The following is a 19,990-nucleotide window of genomic DNA, read 5'->3' as shown; positions in this document are numbered from 1 at the left end:
ACTGTTAATATTTTGGGTCTGATCCTTTATCTAATGAACACAGTTTCTCTTTCCCCAGATGCTGCCTGACCTGCTGAGTGTTAACAGAATTTTGTGATTTTGTTTTGAATTGCCTGTATCTGCAGGTGTTTAAACATTTTCTTTGAATCATCTAAGATTACGCATCTGAATTCCAAACTAGGTATTGAATCCATTGACCTTTCATAGTTTGATCAATTAATGTGGTCCACTTACCAACTGAGCAATTAACTGAGCCTTTGTATTGAAGAAACTCATTTATGATACATTTAGCAGCATGCTCTATGGTATAATATAGCAATGGGTGTACAATGTTGTTTTGGTTTAAACCAAAACCACTGTTTTGATACTGGAAACACTCATCAAGTCAGGCAGCTGTGGAAGGAGATGTTGTAATAGGATTTAATGCTGTATAAAGCCTTTAGTTTCGCAGTTCTATGTTATAACACTAGACTGACCCTAAAATATTCCACTGCTAACTGTTTTTTATGTGAATGCTGATGTGTTGACTTTTCCATGTTGTTTGTGGGGTATATTTCCTCCGTGTTTATTTCTGTTAATATCATTTTGTTGCTTTTCTTTCAGAGTATGCTGTTTGGAAGCATGCATGAATAGCTCCATGTATTTGATGGGTGTGTGGCACAGTGTGGGAGGAGGTGAGAGTGATAGATGGCTTTGACCCAGCCTGTTGTATTTCATTGACCCTCTCAGTTTCTTCCTGTTGGCAGGTTAGCTGGAGGAACTACCCGTCTTTGTGGTGGCATTGTAAGCACTGTGAAACATATCAGCATAGAAACCCAGATGGCAGACTATTCAAACAAACTTTATCAGCATTTGGCACAAGAAACTGGTATCCAAACGGGTAAGACTGTTTTGACATTGCAGGTCCTTCCCCCGATCGTGACAATGTTTTCTTTTGAAAAATGTTTGTAACCCAAATCATTTGCAAATCGAAAATGCGGCCAGCTAGCAATATATTTAAATAAAAACACATAGGCTAACCAGGGCCACATGTAGTTAAACCAGGGCACTTAATTCAACCATTCAGATATTGGCAAGAATCATGGCTGAAGACACTTGTGGTCTTGTGGCAGCCGGCAAATCCATCCCACCGGTCTCATAAGTGCTCCCTCGTATGTTCAGCCTGTGCATAAATTAGGCATTAGTAACCTGGTGAGGACCTCCACTTGTTTTCTGCAGATTAGGTTACATAGGTGCTGTTCCATCCACTTTCTGAAGGATTGATTTGACAGATTCAATTGTTGAAAAGACTAAATATTCATTTATGGAATCATGTCAATTATTTGATGTAGCTTTTATGAGAGTAGGATGAGTTCACCAGATAATTGAGGTAGTTATTGTACGTTGGGACAGGATCTATGTTCACTTTGGAAAGGCAGGGACTGATTAGGAGAAGTCATCATGGCTTTATGCTGAGAAGATCATGTCTCACAAATTTGAGAGTATTTTATTTGAGTTGCAGACCAGAAAAATTGATGAGGGCATGGCAGTAGATTTGGTTTAGATGGATTTTAGAAAGGCTTTTGGCAATGTCTTGTGTGGTTGGCTGGTCCAGAATTTAAGGCACAAATGATCCAAGGCATGTTGGCAAATTGGATGCACAATTGGCTGGGTGATAGGAGGCAGATGGTAGTGGTAGATGGATGTTTCCCTCACCTGATGTATTGCAGGGATCGGTGCTGGGACCTTTATTGTTTGCAATGTCTATTAAATTACTTGGATGAGAATGTAGGTGGGATTATTTGCAAGTTTGCTGACAAAAAGAAAATTTATATTTTAGCTAGCAAAGAAGTTTGTCTAATAATACAGCAGGACATTGTTGAGTCAAGTTAAGTGGAGAGCAGTCATATGGCATATAATCCAATGTAATGTAATGTAATTTGGAAGATGCAATTCTGGTAAGACACATAGTTGATGACAGGGGAATTAGAAGCATTGATGTACAGTGAGATCTTGGGGTGCAAGTCCACAGCTTCCAGAAAGTGGCAAGGCAGATGGATAGGGTAGTGCAAAAGACATTTGGTTTGCTTGCCGTCTTTTAATTTGTATGAAACGTTAGTTAGACTTCGCTTGGAGTATTGTATACGGTTCTGGTCATCACACAACAGGATATATGAGGTAGAAATACTGAGAGTACATAAGAGATTCACAAGTACGTTGCTAGAATGGAGGGCTGTAGTTAGTTAGGAAGTGGAAGCAGATACAATTAGAATATTTGAAGGACATTTGGACAGGTACATAAATAGGAAGAACATAGAGGAATACAGGCCTAATGCAAGCAAATGAGATTATTATAGATTGGCAGAAGATAAGGTGGGCTGTAAGGGAATATTTTTGTGCTTGGGGTCAGAGATCTGTAGTGTTTCAGCTAACACTATTGATATATGTACTTGGGGATTGGTTGCAGATTTATTTGTTTATCCCTTTCATTTCCATACTTATTTGTTCACAATGTTTATCTATATGATGGGCTGCACAGATCCCATTACTTGCTGCACATCTTCAGAGAGAATGAATGCAGAATTGTAGCTTCATTTGTAGCTATTGCCTTTACCAGGTTATGTGCAAACTGGATCGATCTCACTGGCTCATACGCAGGATCGGCTAATTTCCCTGCGCCGTCTTGTTTCCCGATTACAGTAAGTAAAACAAGTTACACACTGCTCACTTTCGGGTGATATATTTGAATGTCCACTTTGAGCACTTAATGAGAAGTTCAGGCAAAGTACTCCATAAAGTGCCTGCCATGAGGCCATGGGTAGGGCTGCCATTTGCAGCTGATTAAATAGTGAAAGTGCTGCGATTTAAAGCATAAATGCAATCATAGATTTAGAGCTGGATTATAAGAAAGAAAAAAAACCTGGTCGGATAGTTTAAAGTTTGGTGTCGTTGCACGCTTCCTTGTGGGCAGGTATTTAGTTTATGACCCAACAGTATGAACGTTGAATTCTCCATTTTCACGTAACCCCTGCAACCCCCCCCCCCCCCCCCCCCCCCCACTCCCTCACCTGGACTTGCACCTATTCTCCCCCTCCACATATTATTTCCTCTAGCTTTGCAATTCGCGACTCTTCAATCTTTTTAGTCTCACACCATTGGTTTTAATCTCTGGCCTTTGTTCCAACCATCTGCCTGTGGAAACTCCCCCTCTCCCGTGTTTACCTATCACCTGCTACGCATTGTCCCTCCTCTCCTCTCCCCTAGAATTCTTCCCCATCCCCCTTGCCCCAACAATCAGTCTGAAGAAGGGTCCTGCCCTGAAACATCATCTATCCGTTCTCCAGAGATGCTGCTTGATTCGCTGAGTAATGATAGGAAGTCGGGTCTGCATGACAGACTGGACTACATTTGCAACTCTGCAATTTCTTGTGATCTCGGACGGAGCTCTTCCCAAACTAAACTTTCTACAGTGCATCAGTGGAATTTGGTAATAGTTGCCGAACCTCCTTAATCTTCTGAAGAAGTAGACAATGGCATGCTTTTTTGGCTCTATCTTCAATGTGGTTGGATGTCCAGGACAGTGCTGATGATATTAATACCTTGGAACCTGAAGCTCTTGACTATTTCCATTTGGCCACCATTGATGCTGATTGAGGCATGTACTCCTCCATCCTTCCTAAAGTCAATATCTAACACATTTGTCAACAATGTGGGAGATGTTGTGTCTTGGCACCATGTAACTAAATATTTTCTTTTCCGCACTATGTCTCGTCATTGTTTAGCCTACTACAGTGGTCTCATCGGCATAACTTGTAGGTGGAGTTAGAGCAAAATTTAGTTGCACAGTTGTATGTGTATATGGAGCTTAGTAAGGAACTGAGAAGCATCCTTGCTGAGCACCACCACTGAGAATTATTGTTGAAGGACAGTCGCCTATACTCATTGAGTGTAGTCTATGGATAAGAAAGTCAAGGATCTAGTACAAAGGGGTCCAGGAATTTGATCAACATGTGTAGGAAGGAACTGCAGATGCTGGTTTACACTGAAGTTAGATGCAGAAAGCTGGAGTAACTCAGCGGGTCAGGCAGTATCTCTGGAGAAAAGAAATAAGTGATGCTTCGGGTCGTTCGCTAAAGGACAAATTGACTCTCAGTCTGAAGAAAGGTCTCGACTTAAAATGTCACCTATGCCTTGCATTGATAGTTTCAACGCCTGCTCATAAATGCACATAATTTTATCAATCTCCTTTAGGCGTGTGTTCTGTAAGAGTTGCTTCATAGGATGTTTAAAATATGTAATTTCATGTTTGTTTTAGGGTAATGGGGATCCCCTGTGACATCATCAGTCCAAAACAGGTAGCACAACTACACCCTCTAGTGAATATCCATGACCTGGTTGGAGCGATGCATGTCCCAGGTGATGCGGTCATCTCACCCCCAGATGTTGCTCTGGCACTGTCAACAATTGCTGCAAACAATGGCGAGTTTCCTAATCATTGGATCATTACAGTTTGATTATTTTTTAATGATAAACAATGCACAATAAAAATTATTGTTTTAATAAAAACTTTTGCTTCCGAGTTAACATTGCCTGTAAGGATTAGTTTGTGGATAGAAAGTAGGTGGGAAATAAATGAGCTGACTTTATGTTCGGTGGATATGACCAGTAAGGTGTCATTGGGCTTGTGCTGGGACCTCAATTGCATACAGATGACCCCCGCGTTAAGTTGCGTTCCTAGAAAACGGTCCATGTCAAAGCCGCATTTGACATACAATGAGAAATTAAATATACTGGGCCTTTGCTCTCAGCTATGGAAGTATGAGAGGCAATCTCATTGACAAGTACAACATTCTTAATAAGGAAAGTATGGAGATGTTTTCCTTGTTTAGGAAGTCTTGAACCAGGAATCACAATCTCAAAATAAAAGGTCATTCATCTTGAACAGAGATGGGAAGAGATTTCTTCACTTGGAGCAGTGGATCTTTGGAGTCTTGGTTACTTCATTCGCTCGTGTGTCAGACGAGGTCTCACTTGCTGTTGGCTTCTGTCGTCGTCCAACAAGTTAACAGAATTGGTCGCACGACCCGTCACAGAGTGCATCGTGTTGGCTTTTCTGGGGATCGCCACAAGGAGGCTTCTGTCATGATCCCCACTTAGTTACTAAGCATATTTAAGACCAATAGATGTTTGGGTATTGGGGAAATCAAAGGATTTGAAAGAAATTGGTAATGAAGTAAAAGATCAACTTTCATCATATTGAATGATGAAGAAAAGAAGTACTGAACGGCCTATTCTTTTTTCTTTTCTTGTGTATTAACATTATTGAATTGTGAAACCTAATTTTTGATTGAACGTGTTCTTTAACGCAGGTGTCAAGATATATGAAGGCACTAGTGTCAATCATGTGGTAGTCGATGATGGTCATGTCATTGGTGTTGAAACTGACAGAGGGCACATTGAGTGTGAATACTTTGTCAATTGTGCAGGGCAGGTAAGCAAACCAGACTGGCTGCGGATCTATGATAATCTCTGCATTTCATTCCTACTGCTAGTAAAACTGCTGATCTGTCTACACCTAGGAAATGTAGTGTAGTGTACTGTTCAACCTTAGTTGCAAACCAATAGAAATTATAAATTGTTTATTTTAATTCATACATATATCTCAACAGACCATTTGATTTATATGGGTTGTTAAATATTTTGTTAATTTCAAGTAGAAGGCGGGATTGTTCCTTGCATCTTGACGACTTCACAGTGAAGGTCCATAGCTATCGGCAGCTGTACATTTAAGATTTGAATATGGTTGTTTTTCATGATGTGAAATAGCTTGAAGATGTGCAGTGATGGTGGCATGTGGTGTCTGAGATGATGTATGCATGGGGCTGGTGCTTTAGGGATAAAAGGTTAATGTTAGAAAGTTGGATGGTAAGATATATCTCCCCTGTTAAATATGAATATCTTCACAGCAGGATATGTTTTGTAGCTGCAGAGTAATTCATCATAATTTTCAGTTGTAAATTGAATGTTTTTATCATGTACCTAATGCTCATTAAGCAATTTGAATGGGCAGTGCTCATGGATTGCGCCAATGTTAGTCTGATATTTCAGCCGTTTATGTCAGTTTCTAGATTTGGCTTCATGCAAGGTAGCATCAGAGAGTCTGAAGGAATTAACACAGAATACGTTGACTTGCAGTCTAGCTCATTTAAGTAAAATGCTTGAAGCTAACATTGTTCAATGTCTCCGCTTTTGTCTTTGACTAGTGGGCCTACGAGCTTGGTTTAGCAAGTGAGGTGCCAGTAACCGTCCCCTTGCATCCATGTGAGCACTTCTACCTGGTGACACGACCCCTCAAGCAGGCACTGCCCCATGACTCGCCAGGTGGGCCATTCATTTCACACTGTAATTAGCAGTTTGGTTAAATATTAATACTCTATTGTGGCAATATTTTGGAAGAAACAATGATGTTTAGCTTTTCTTCTGTTGGAGCAGATGATTTACATTATATATTGATTAAAGCACCACCAACTAAATCTTATAACGAAAAATTAAACTCATTACAAATAGAGTTAAAGCTATGTTTCCTGGTGGGATTTATGCCAACAGTTTGCACATAACTAGTTGTTTTCATTGGTCGGCTAATAAGTATAGTTAAGGGATAAGGTAGCCAGGTCTGAATGTTCCACATCATAGCCAACCAGGAACAATAACAGTTAGAGCCAAGTTCTTGTGTTTATCAAATCATTCGACGTGGCATTTTGCAGTTGAAGCACCAAAGAGACAAAGCACTAATGTTAACCCACCCTGACGTGGTTCTACTAGTGAAGAGTTTAAAATAAATCTGTTTAAGATGCTAAGAGGATGTAACTAGTAGAGTGGATAAGGGAGAACCAGTGGATGTGTTATATCTGGACTTTCAGAAGGCTTTCAACACGGTCCCACATAAGAGATTAGTAAGCAAACCTAAAGCACACGATATTGGGGGTTCAGTATTGATGTGGATAGAGAACAGGCTGGCAGACAGGAAGCAAAGAGTAGGAGTAAACGGGTCCTTTTCAGAATGGCAGGCAGTGACTAGTGGGGTACCGCAAGGCTCAGTGCTGGAACCCCAGCTATTTACAATATATATTAATGATTTGGACGAGGGAATTGAATGCAACATCTCCAGGTTTGTGGACGGCACGAAGCTGGGGGGCAGTGTTAGCTGTGAGGAGGATGCTAGGAGGCTGCAAGGTGACTTGGATAGGTTGGGTGGGTGGGCAAATGCATGGCAGATGCAGTATAATGTGGATAAATGTGAGGTTATGCACTTTGGTGGCAAGAACAGGAAAGCAGACTATTATCTGAATGGTGGCCAATTAGGAAAAGGGGTGATGCAACGAGACCTGGGTGTCATGGTACACCAGTCATTGAAAGTAGGCATGCAGATGCAGCAGGCAGTGAAAAAAGCGAATGGTATGTTAGCATTCATAGCAAAAGGATTTGAGTATAGGAGCAGGGAGGTTCTACTGCAGTTGTACAGGGCCTTGGTGAGACCACACCTGGAGTATTGCTTACAGTTTTGGTCTCCTAATCTGAGGAAAGACAATCTTGCCATAGAGGGAAAGACATTCTTGCCATAGAGGGAGTACAGAGAAGGTTCACCAAACTGATTCCTGGGATGTCAGGACTTTCATATGAAGAAAGACTGGATAGACTTGGTTTATACTCGCTAGAATTTAGAAGATTGAGGGGGGATCTTATAAAAACGTACAAAATTCTTAAGGGGTTGGACAGGCTAGATGCAAGAAGATTGTTCCCGATGTGGGGGAAGTCCAGAAAGAGGGGTCACAGTTTAAGGATAAGGCGGAAGTTGTTTAGGACCGAGATGAGAATTTTTATTTTCACACAGAGAGTGGTGAATCTGTGGAATTCTCTGCCACAGAAAGTAGTTGAGGGCAGTTCATTGGCTATATTTAAGAGGGAGTTAGATGTGGCCCTTGTGGCTAGAGGTATGGAGAGAAGGCAGGGATGGGATACTGAGTTGGATGATCAGCCATGATCATATTGAATGGCAGTGCAGACTCAAAGGGCCGAATGGCCTACTCCTGCACCTATGTTTCTATGCTGCAATTGGAAAGTCAAATAATGTATGGACCTTCAACTTTTCCCCACAGCAAAATATCAGAGAAGCAGTGTTACATTGAGGGTGCCACCACGAGTTGGAACATACCTAGGGTGGTGCACGGGTGCTTACAATCATATGAGGGGAGACCAGTGCTAATAATTTACGCACTCCCTAAGAGCATTTTTCCTTTAGTCCTGTATGGAATAATTCCAGTTTGAGTTTCTGGCAGCCTCAGTTGATCTGATCCATATTTTACTAATATAACAAATCAAGTTGAGTTTATTGTACAAGTATGGTGAAGTACAGGTACAATAAAAAAGAATGGTGTATTTCAATATTTGGCGTAGACTGCTATTTTCCTGGTCTTGAGAACTGCTGTGGTGGGAAAAATATTTTATTTAAGAAAATACAAATTTTTGTAAGTTGTGGGCATTCCCGACAAGGCCAGTATTTATTTCCCATCTTTAAGTACTGAACTACTTTGATAGATTTAGACAGAACAGAAACTGGCCCTTTGGCCCATCATGTCCTTGCTGACCCAGTAATCCCCGTTTATCGACACATGGTCCACAGGTGATTTAATTGCTCTAGATGCGTTTTTTGTGCACATTCCTCATTTAGTTTTGTGACCATAAGTGCATAGAAATTCACTTATGGCTTAACCAATGTTTTAGATAAATGTACCATAACCTTCCAGTTATATTAGGCTATGGCTAATGAGAGGGCCAGTATCCCATTGCCACAGTCAGCCCTCTAAACTGTTGTATTTCTTTTTGATACCATGTTGTTAGGAAGAGTGACAACTTTTCAGCCCTTCGTTGCTGTGCTGATCATTAAACACCCAATTGGATTACTCCTACACTAATCCCAAACCCCACCCCCATATTCTGATGGATCCCCACACCAAGCATTAATTACAGCAGTGTACAGAACAGTCTTTGAAACTGTAGCTATGTTAGTTTGTGTTTGCCCAAATTCTCATCTATACTAACTTTTAATTTCCCCTTCCCCATGCGATTCATGGAATTGAGTATTTCCTAATAATCAGCTATGTTTTTCCTTTCCCAGTGATCATGGATCTTGATGGTAGGATCTATATCCGCAACTGGCAGGGTGGCGTGCTATCTGGAGGCTTTGAAAAGAACCCGAAACCTATTTTCACAGAGGGCAGGAACCAGCTGGAGTTCCAAAGCATGCTTGAGGATTGGGATCACTACGGTATGTAGCCTAGGGATCAGAAGATTGGAGATACACCCTCTGTGTGAAAACTTTTTTCCTCATCACCATTCTAAATGGCTTACCCCTTATTTTTAAACTGTGGCCCCTGGTTCTGAACATCGGGAACATATTTCCTGCCACTAGCGTGTCCAAACCCTTAATAATCTTATATGTTTCAATAAGATACCCTCTCATCCTTCTAAATTCCATAGTATACAAGCCCAGCCGCTCCATTCTATCAACATATGACAGTCCCACCATCCCGGGGATTAATCTCATGAACCTACGCTGCACTCCCTCAATAGCAAGAATGCCCTTCCTCAAATTTGGAGACCAAAACTGCACACAATACTCCGGGTGTGGTCTCACGAGGGCTCTGTACAACTGCAGAAGGACCTATTTGCTCCTATACTCAAGTCCTCTTTTTATGATATACACATTGGAGTATGTGTACATCAGCTTTTCAACTTTGTGTGCATGGTTAAGATAACTGGAAGATGAAAGGCCAATGTGTTGTCAAAAGAATCATTAGATTATTAGAGGCAGGTGTTGCAGATGTTGTTAATACAGATAAGGAGTTTGTTTTCTTTCCTTAAAAGAATGCATGTGCTACCCAAACTTTCTTTTTAACTCTACTTTGTCACAAAGCCATTAATATAACAAAGCCAATATAACAAATTGCAGTGTAAGTGATAACCTTGAATTGGCAGGATGCCATGTTCCTATTTGGGTCTAAGTACATAAATCGAAGCATGAGTCAGGCATTAGGACTGTTGTGTTTCATGTTCCATTGACCAGATCCTAGTTGATCTTCCATCTCAGTGCTGTAAACCCAATATCCCTTGATTTCCTTTGTATCCAAACCAACCATTTCTGTCCTAAATATATGGATCAACTGGGCTTCCACAGCTGCCTTTGATAGAGAATTCCAAGATTCACTGCCCAGGCTGCCTTTTCTCATAAGATCATAGGAGTAGAATTAGGCGTTCGGCCCATCAAGTCTACTCCGCCATTCAATCGTGGTTGATCTCTCTCTCTCCCTCCTAACCCCATTCTCCTGCCTTCTCCCCATAACCTCTGACACCTGTACTAATCATGAATCAAGAGCCTCCTTTCGTAGTAAGAAATCCACCACCCATCCCCAATCCCAGGAATCACTCTGGTGAACCTTCAGTGTTGTCCTAAGTCCATCAGCCCTGATTCTCTTGTTATAGAGCCATAAATCATATAGCACAGAAACAGGCCCTTCGGCCCAACTTCCCCATGTCGACTACGATGCCGATCTAAGCTAGTCCCATTTGTTAGCATTTGGCCCATAACCCTCCAAATCTTTCCTATCCATGTACCTGTCCAAGTGTCTTTCCAATGTTGCTCTTGCACCTGCTTCAATTACCTCCTCGGACCGCTCATTCCGTATACCTTCTGAATGAAAACGTTGCCCCTCAGGTTCCTATTAAATCCTCAACTTAAACCTATGCCATCTGGTTCTTGATTCCCCTACCCTGGCATTCACCTTATCAATTCCCCTCATGATTTTACACACATAAGATCACCCCTTAGCCACCTATGTCCAAGGAATAAAGTCCTAACTTGCCCATTCTGTCCCTCATGCCCTCAAGTCCTGCAAACATCCCTGTGAATCCTCTCTGCATTCTTCCCATTTACACTAGCAGTACCTAGCTAATTAACCTACCAACCAGCAAATCTTTATGATATGGAAGGAAACCAGGGCACCAAGGGGAAACCCATGTGATCACAGAGAATGTGTAAACTGCATATAGACAGCACCCCGAGTCAGTATCAAACCTAGGTCGCAGGAACCTAGACACTCATTTATTGAATGTATATCCTCCCCTGCATATGAGACTAGACCAGTACACGGTATTTCAAGCATGTTCTCCTTGGGTCCAAAAACAATTTGAGTACGACATCTATACTCTTGTGGAGAAATACTATTGCATTAAAGGTCAACGTGCTCCCTAATTGCCTCCTGTACCTTCACATGAACTATTAGTGACGTGTACAAGAGTACCCAGGTCCCTTTGAAAATCATTGACATATAGAATGCTATGCTATGGAATGCTATGCCTTACAGATTTTTTTCTACCAGTGTGGATGTCATCACATTTTCCCCACATTATGTTACACCTGCCAGGTCAGAAAATGGCTCCATGAGTAGGAATGGGGAAATTACTGAATGTGATTAATGTGAAGCTCTCGCCACCAGAACCTTGAAGTTCAGTTTAGTTTATTGTCATGTACTGAGGTACAGTGAAAAGCTTTTGTTGCATGCTAACCAGTCAGCGGAAATACAATACATGATTACAATCAAGCCATTTACAGTGTTTATATACGTGATAAGGACATAACACTTAGTATAAAGTGCAAAGTTGCAGGATGAATGTGTTTGTGTTGATTTATTGGTGTTACTGTCATGTGTTTCCAGAGCCTCTGCTAAGTGCATTGTTGCGGCGGATGCCCTCCCTGGAGGAAACAGAGATCCTGCAGCTGGTGAACTGTCCAGAGTCTTTCACTGCCGACATGAGGTGTATCATGGGAGAGTCAGCAGCCGTGCAAAACTACTTTGTGTTGGCGGGAATGAACTCCAGTGGCTCATCCTTCGCTGGTGGAGCAGGGAAGTGAGTGGAAGTGAGGGTGTGCTCTTAGAACGCTCTGGGCATATGTGGGAATCCACACAGCCGAGGCTAAAGATGATGAGTTTAATCTGAAAGGAGTTATCGGATTATTCCTATTTTTAGGAGAACTGGTACCATTGAGTCACAGAGACACAGCAAGAAACAGCCACTGAGCCAGTGCCAACAGTCAAGCAACCATTTACATTAATCCCATTTAAAAATTTTCCCTATATTGTCATCAACTCCCCCCCAGATTTTTGAAGAAGTAACCAAGAAGGTTGACGAAGGTAGGACCATACACGTAGTCTATATGCACTCCAGGAAGGCCTTTGATAAGGTTGCGCTTGATAGGCTGCTCCGAAAGATTAGATTGCTAGCTAACCTGGATACAGTGAGATCTCGCTAACTGGATACAGAATTGGCTCCATGGTAGGAAGCAAAAGGTGGTAGTGGAAGGTTGTTTATTGGGTTGGAGGCCTGTGATTAGTGGTGTGCCTCGGGGATCACTGCTGGGCCCATTGCTATTTGTGATTTGAATGTGAATGAACAAGACAATTAAAATTGTATAATTAGTAAATTTAGTAAGTTTACAGATTACACTAATATAGGTGGTACCATAGACTGTGAAGGTGGGTATGAAGACTTACAGCGGGATCTTGATCAGCTAGGCGGAGGAATGACAATAGAGGTATATAAGATCGTGAGGGGAATAGATAGGGTGATAGGTCTTTATTCCAACTTTAAAGTTGGAGAATCAAGAACCAGAGGCCATAGGTTTAAGGTGAGAGGGTAAGGATTTAATAGGAAACGGAGGAGTGGTTGTTATATGGAATGAGCTGCTAAAGGAAGTAGTACTATACAAATGCGGGTACAATATCAACATTTTAAAAAACATTTGAACAGGTACATGGGTTGGAAAGTTCAGAGAGATATAGGCCAAATGCATGCGTGGAACAAACTTAGATGGAGTATCTTGGTTGGCATGGATGAGTTAGGTTGAAGGGCCTGTTTCATGCTCTATAACTCGATGATTCTTCCACTTACCTACATAATCAGGTCCTCCCGAGTTATGGACACTCCCAACAAACAAACAAGCTCCCATAGATGTTAGTAAATTCAAACAAGAACCAGTGATGAAAATTAAATCTTTTTCTATGTAACCCCTCCCCACTTCCCTTTCTCCCCTGTGCCCTGACTGGACTTGCACCTATTTCTTCCCTCCCCCATCACCCACATTCCTTCTTCTGGCATCAAACTTTCTAGCTCCACATTTAGTCCTTCTGATCTTTGTCCAACTATTGGGCATCAATGCCCCCCCCCCCCCCCCCCATGCCTTCTAGCTCTTCCGGCACCATCTCACTTTAGTCCCCCCCCCCCTTACAATGCACCTTTCTCCATGTTTTTGAGTTTCCAGCACTTTTGCGTCCTTCTTTCCAAAATCCGATCTTTGTCCAACATGAACAGGGCCTGATTGGACAAGAGTATGGGTGAGGTCCTATGGACCAGGCGTGCAGATGGAGCCAGGTGTAGAGTATTGGCAATGGTATTACCCACTCCCTTTGGACTTGCCTGATTCACTGGAAAATGTAATATAATGTATAAAACAGTTTGTTTGGATATTAATAGCAATAATATCCAATAAAACAGACAATCTTCTGGTAGGACCACCACGGTTCCACTGTACCTCAGCAGAACCAGCTTTAAGGTTCACTTAGATTGAAGAGTCTAAAACATCAGTATGAAGAAGGGTCACCTCTCCATGTTCCAGAGATGCTGCTTGACCCGCTGAGTTACTCCATCAGTTTGTGTCCATAATGTGTTATTGATGTCTTGAGCTCAACACTGATGAATGAAGTCTGAGTTTAGGGTGAATAAAGTTGGGTTTATCTATCGGTTGCTATCTGCTGCTGGTTTGGGATGGGATGGAAAAATAAATATTTAGATACAACTCGTTCTACAGTTATTTTACTTCAGTGGAACTAAATTTTGAAAGTTGTGTACAACAAATAATTCCTATTGTAGTCTTTTTGCAGCTAGTTTTGGTTGCCCGATCCAATGCTTTCTTGCAATCTGCAGATACTTGGCTGAATGGATGGTCCATGGATATCCCTCCGCAAACCTCTGGCCTGTAGACATCAAACGCTTTGGAGTGCTCCAGAGCAGCCGCACGTTCCTTCGACATCGTGTCATGGAGGTGATGCGTAAGTCTATAGACAGCCTATGTGTAAATAAAGCGTGTTTGAAAAGAGGAACTTTGGCTTGATAATGCATTTGGAGGCCTTCAGCACTAATGTAAGTTTGGATTTATTTTTGTCACGTGTCCTGAGGTGCAGTGAAAAGCTATGTTTTGCATGCTAGCTAAATAGATCGGAGATACATAAATGCAATCAAGTCAAACTCAAGTATTGGCATTCCCTGACCTGTGTTATATGCGACTTACATCAACTCGCACTTATGTAAGCAATTCTTTAAACCCACTGACATGCATGTGCTCGCCGCATAGGGGCTCCCACTTTATCTCCACGTCGAACAGTAAATTTACGCGTGGACAGTAGGACTTCCGTTTCCGACTTGTGTGACATCTGACTTGCGCAAGAATGTGGGACGTAACCCAAACCTAAGTCGGGGAGAGTCTGTACAATAGATAGAGCAGAGGGGAAGATACAGAGTGCAGAATATAGTTCTTGGCATTGTAACACATTGTAGTACATCAGTTGCATTGTCAAAGTCTAATGTCCATAATGGGTGAATTGGGCAGTACCCTAGCTTATGGAAGGACCATTCAGAAGCTTGATTACAGAAGCTGATCCTGAGGAGAGGGAAGGTGGAGGAACTAAGACAGGACAAGGAAGGTGTCGTTGATGCTCTGCTGTGTTCCAGAATTGTCAGATACAAATGAAATGGGGTGTTGGAATGCAGTTTCCTGCCTGTTAAGGGCCTGTCCCACTTGCATTTGATTGCATGCGTCTGGTGCGACCAAACGTGGTCGCTTGAGGTGTACGGGCCGCGCGGGGCTGGTCCCACTTCCAAGCGCGGAGGTGCATGGAGTTGTGTGGGGCTGGTCCCAACATCGCGCGGGGCTCCAAAAATCCCGCACTGTCCGAAAACTCCGCGCGCTAACGACCTGTCGGCCCGCAGACGCATTGAGGGCGTATGCAGAGCCTTGACGGCGTATGCAGAGTCTTGACGGCGTACGCCTAGCGCGTGGCGTTTATACGATGACGTCACCGCCCGACACCGGGTGACGCCCAAATTCAGTCGGCCCGCCTCCTGCCCAACTGATTCGTAAGTATGACGTGAATTACGTCACGCGCGAACTTAACGCGTACTTACTGCGTACTTTGCGCATACTTACCATGAACTTAGCACTAACTTAGCGCGAACTCCACTTCCGTTTTGGTCGCGCCAAACGCATGCAAGTGGGACAGGCCCTTTACTCCACACATTGAATTCCAGAATTCTGTTTGGTTCCTGTTGTCTGGCACTTTTGTTCTGGCCCATCAACCAATGTGAAGTGTCCTGTTGACCCTGCCATTCACAATGTAGCTATAAGTGTCCATCTGTTGTTCAACATGGAAGAATTCCAGCCTGGTGTTTTCGTGGGATATCAGAAAGGGAAAAATGAAAGGAAATAAAAGCAGACAAGAAATAATTTATTTGTAAAGTAACACGCTACATTTTTGGTTCTCTTTTCCAATTGTAGCTCTAATGTATGAACTGAAGGTACCCCGCTGGGATTTCCAAACTGGCCGGCAACTCAGGACTTCTCCCTTGTACGATCGTTTAGATGCACAGGGCGCTCGCTGGATGGAAAAACATGGCTTTGAGAGGGCCAAACATTTTGTCCCTCCTGGGAAAGGTAAGTGCATATAGTGTGATTAGTAAATTGTCATGAATCAGACAGGAAATGCAGCAGATAATTTGTGTGCAGCAATGTCACAGAAGTAGCAAGGTAGTAATGAGATGATCTGTGGTCTTCAGTACTGTGCCATGGGATCTTGTATACTTGACCAGGGGTACATGTATTTTAATGCCTTATGTTTTGGCATGTGGCTCTCCAACAGTACTGTAATGGTGTGTTAGCCTAACCATTATGCACGGTTTTCTCCAATGCGTTTTGAACCTATATTCTTCTGATTACAAGGCAATAGTATCACCACTCACCTAGTACCTTTTAAGATTAAAAAATATAAAGTGACCGTCTGAAAGGTTGTCTTGTACGTTTTTGTTACTGTCTTTAAGTCTTGAAGGTGACCTGCTTAGCTTTTTATTTTTGCTTTAGGCTAGCCGGAACAATGTTTTCAAATCAAATATTTGTCACCTTTCCAGTTTCCATTGCATCAGATGAAATATTTCAAATTTGCACATGTCCCTTCGAGTAACTGGAGATATAATAGAAGCTGCAGTGACGTGACATTTGTCTGCGTTGAATGTTGAACTCTAATCCAGTTTCTGTTGCTGTTCCAGATGGTCTATGTTAGTCACACTCTAAACTCTGTCCTGTCCCACTTGCCATAATGAGGTACAGAGTGAAAAGCTTTAATGGTGTTGGGTTAAATGGGTTAGATTCTGATCGGGAAGCTCAAATCAGGCCATCTATTTGCCACTGTGTACTGTCAGCAGCAAAAGTCCACACTATCACAATCTCTGACCTTGTGGAATAGCCCATTCATTGCTCTACCTTTATAATCAGATGGGAGATCAACTGTGAGGAATGCAGGGGGGGGGGGTCATGGTGGGACCAGCACTAGCATCTTGAAATGAATAGCTGACCTGTGAACCTGCAATACATGTACAGTAGCTGCATGTGTTAAATGGATGAAAGCATTATGCAGAACTAAATGACCCACTACTGATGGAGCAGATCAACCCCTCTGCAGTCTTATTACACATTTGTAAATAATGATGGGCATTAAAACCAACTAACAAGAGGAGGTGGCTCCAAGATTATCCCCTAACCTCTCTGACGATGGATCCCACTTGTCAGTGATGAAGCATTTCAACCATATATAGGAAAAAGTGTTGAGTGGATGAAACTTCTCAGCTGCTTCCCGAGATCCCTGCCATCACCGTAATTGAGTTTTCAGCCAATTTGATTTATTCTGTATGATATCTGTAAATGGTTGAGGCCTGGATACAGTGAATGGTGATAGGACCCCACGACATTCTGCTTGTACTATTGAAGATTTCTGTTTCAGAACCACTCATACTTCTCATACTTCTAAGCAAGCTGTTCCAGTCTAGTTACAACACTAATCAATGAGCACAAAGCCAAGGTAGGTACTGTCCACTGAAAGTTGGTTCAACCAGCCATAGTTCATATTAAATCAGTGGCAATGCGGGCTCGAATTAGGAAGGAAGCACTGGTCACTAATAACTACTCACCTAATTTCTATGTTTCTTTATCAGAATGTCTATGTGAACAAAACTGTGCAACATCACCTCAATTGAGTTTTCAGCCAATGTGATTTATTCAAGAATGTTATCTGTAAATGGTTTAAGGCCTGGATACAGTGATGGTGATAGGGCCCCTCGACATTCTGCTTTTACTATGTGAAGAGTTCTGTTTCACCGGATTCTGACTCGTACTTCCAGCAGCAGACTTCTAAGGAAGCTGTCCTCCCCCACACATCTAGGCATTGGCTGCAACACAGTGCATCAATGAGCACAATTTTGCCAATGGTACGTTCCTGTCCACAAAAACTGGATGGGGACAATTGATAGTTACCACCCAATCAGAGCAACAGCAATGCGGTGGTTGATGATTAGAGAAGGTTGTGTAGTTGTCTGTGGTCACTAATAACTACTCACAGTTTTTCCCCAAAACCATCTTTATCAGAATAAAAAATATATACTGAACAAAACTGTGCAACAACTCCTCATACATTCTCAGTGTCTATACATTCAAGAATGTTAAACTCAGTAGGGTTCTTTAAACAAAACAGCATGCCACTAGTGGCCCCTGAGGTGAAATACCTTTCCTTGTGTAAGGAGTGGCCCCACCGGATTCTGACCATAATTCCAGCAGCAGAAGGACCTTGGATTGTGGTCCTCCCCCACACATCCTTGGCATTGGCTGCACCAGGCTTCAGTGCATCCCTCAGCACGTACTTTTGTAGTCTGGAATGAGTAACATTCCCTGACAGACATCTCACTGTGCTGGGGGACAATTGATTCGGGCCGACCAAAGAGCATCTTTTGCCGAGTTGATGATCTTCCTGCAGCACTAGTTGTCTGTCTCCGAATATGTCCTTGGGAACAGTCTGTAAATCAGAGAGTCCTCTATTGTGAAGCAGATCAGGGTGAGCCATGACAAGGACACTTGCATAATTCTTCATACCATCTTCGCAAATTCACACACTCCAAAGAAGTGGGCAACTGTCTCATCTCCCCAGCAGCCGTCCCCTCTCCATAGCAGCCGTCCCGAAGCTAATGCATTTTGATGCTGCACTTGGACAATCACCCACTGAGGGTCCTCCAAGTGACCTCCCCAAGACCACTAAGAAGGGCAGAGGCAGCAGATGTATGGAACTCCAATACCCGCAGATTATTTTTCAAGTTAAACATTACCTGGACTTGGAAATACATCGCTGCTCTTCACTTTTGCTGGATCTAAATCCTGGAACACTTTACTTTCATAATTGGGAGAGTAGTTTCATCGGAGAGACAGCAGCAGCTTACGGAGAGCATCTAGGGAAGGGCAATGAATGGTTTTGCCAATGATACCCACATCTCAGGATGTGCCAGATCATCTGATCTATGCTCTGGCAGCTCGTGTCGTAACTGCTAGTCTTTGCTTCCCTTTCTGATCAGCAGGTTGATGGACGAGTGGAATGACTGCTGATCAATCTTCCAATTGACAGCTTTCTGATGAAGCTAGTAAAAGGCTGTATCACCAGACGGAGGAAACTCCTGGCTTTTGTCAGTGAGTACCTCCTCGCCATTTGGCAAACCAGCTCCGCCAAGGGATCTTTTAACAGCCGAGCGGTGAGGGGCTTTGGTTAATGGAGCTGCCTGGACCTCTGCCTCTGGTCCTGAGGTGGAGCAGTGGTATTTTCTGGCCGAGTATTTAAAGAATAGGGAATTGATGGGTATGAGGGACCAGTGCAGAAGAGGACATGAGGATTGGAGCCGATAAACCATGATCATATTAAATGCCAGGGCAAGTGTGAGGAGCTGAGTGGCCACCAGCTGTTCCGCTTTCCTTTTGCAACATGTAATTTGAAATCTGTCTGAAATTCGTTCTCCTATCTTCCCAGATTTGCTGGAATTGGACAAGAGGAAGACCTTCTACAAACCTGATTGGTTTGACATTGTTGGAGCAGAAGTTACATGCTGCAAGGAAGCTGTTTGTGTGATTGACATGTCGTCTTTCACCAAGTTTGAACTGAGTGTAAGTTTACATTGAAACATCTGGGTCAACAAAATCTCTGGTTGTTTTGCTGAAGGGATTGTGATGGATCGTAAAGTTGTGTATTTTCAAAAGACATTTGTTGAAGAGAAATTAGTTGAAGAAAATATCATAAACAGGAGTCTTAAAAAATATAGTATTAAAACATATCTGGCTAAAATATCACGATGGGACAGTTAGATGTATTCCAACTGACTGAGAACCAGGTGGCATAAAGAAAGCTATCATGGGGATTGGTTGAGGAACTAAGGATGAAAAAAGAATTTGAGAATGGGCAATAACTAACAAAAGTCTTTGATAGATGTACAAATAGGTAGAAAAAGGAGAAGTGTGGTTGATGATCAACAAAACAGTTCACTTTATTGAGATGAGTCATGGGTGTGGGACAAGATAACTACTTTGTCACAGTGAAAATATATGTCTGCAAGAGTGGTGAAAATTTTAAGGTAGAGCTTACACTAGAAAGTCGTCACCAGGTCCAGATGTGACATATAATTTATTGTGGAAAATTTGGCATTATTTGCAGATGTACTGGCAATGATCTTAGATATAGAGGTGGTGTCAGAGCACTGAGGAATCTCGAGCACTGGTTCCTATCCAACCTATCCAAATCACCAGAATCTGGAGTCTTAATTAGAT

General features: G+C 42.4%; 1 protein-coding gene across 2 annotated transcripts in view; it reads left to right on the top strand.

The window, feature by feature from the left end:
- The window catches only part of pdpr (pyruvate dehydrogenase phosphatase regulatory subunit), a 38,552-nt gene that overhangs the window by 4,479 nt on the left and 14,083 nt on the right, over positions 1-19,990 (top strand). For both annotated transcript variants that reach the window (XM_055648620.1, XM_055648621.1), the window contains 10 exons: positions 747-880; positions 2,597-2,678; positions 4,295-4,458; positions 5,349-5,470; positions 6,243-6,360; positions 9,155-9,304; positions 11,751-11,943; positions 14,017-14,141; positions 15,644-15,799; positions 19,200-19,333. In XM_055648620.1, the coding sequence (XP_055504595.1) occupies positions 747-880; positions 2,597-2,678; positions 4,295-4,458; positions 5,349-5,470; positions 6,243-6,360; positions 9,155-9,304; positions 11,751-11,943; positions 14,017-14,141; positions 15,644-15,799; positions 19,200-19,333 (1,378 nt within the window). The remainder of the gene's footprint in view (positions 1-746; positions 881-2,596; positions 2,679-4,294; positions 4,459-5,348; positions 5,471-6,242; positions 6,361-9,154; positions 9,305-11,750; positions 11,944-14,016; positions 14,142-15,643; positions 15,800-19,199; positions 19,334-19,990) is intronic.

This window comes from Leucoraja erinacea, chromosome 17 (assembly GCF_028641065.1).
Source record: "Leucoraja erinacea ecotype New England chromosome 17, Leri_hhj_1, whole genome shotgun sequence".
NCBI classification, from domain to species: Eukaryota; Metazoa; Chordata; class Chondrichthyes; order Rajiformes; family Rajidae; genus Leucoraja; species Leucoraja erinaceus.
The sequence above is the reverse complement of the archived record's forward strand: the minus strand, read 5'-3'. Positions and strand labels throughout refer to the sequence as shown.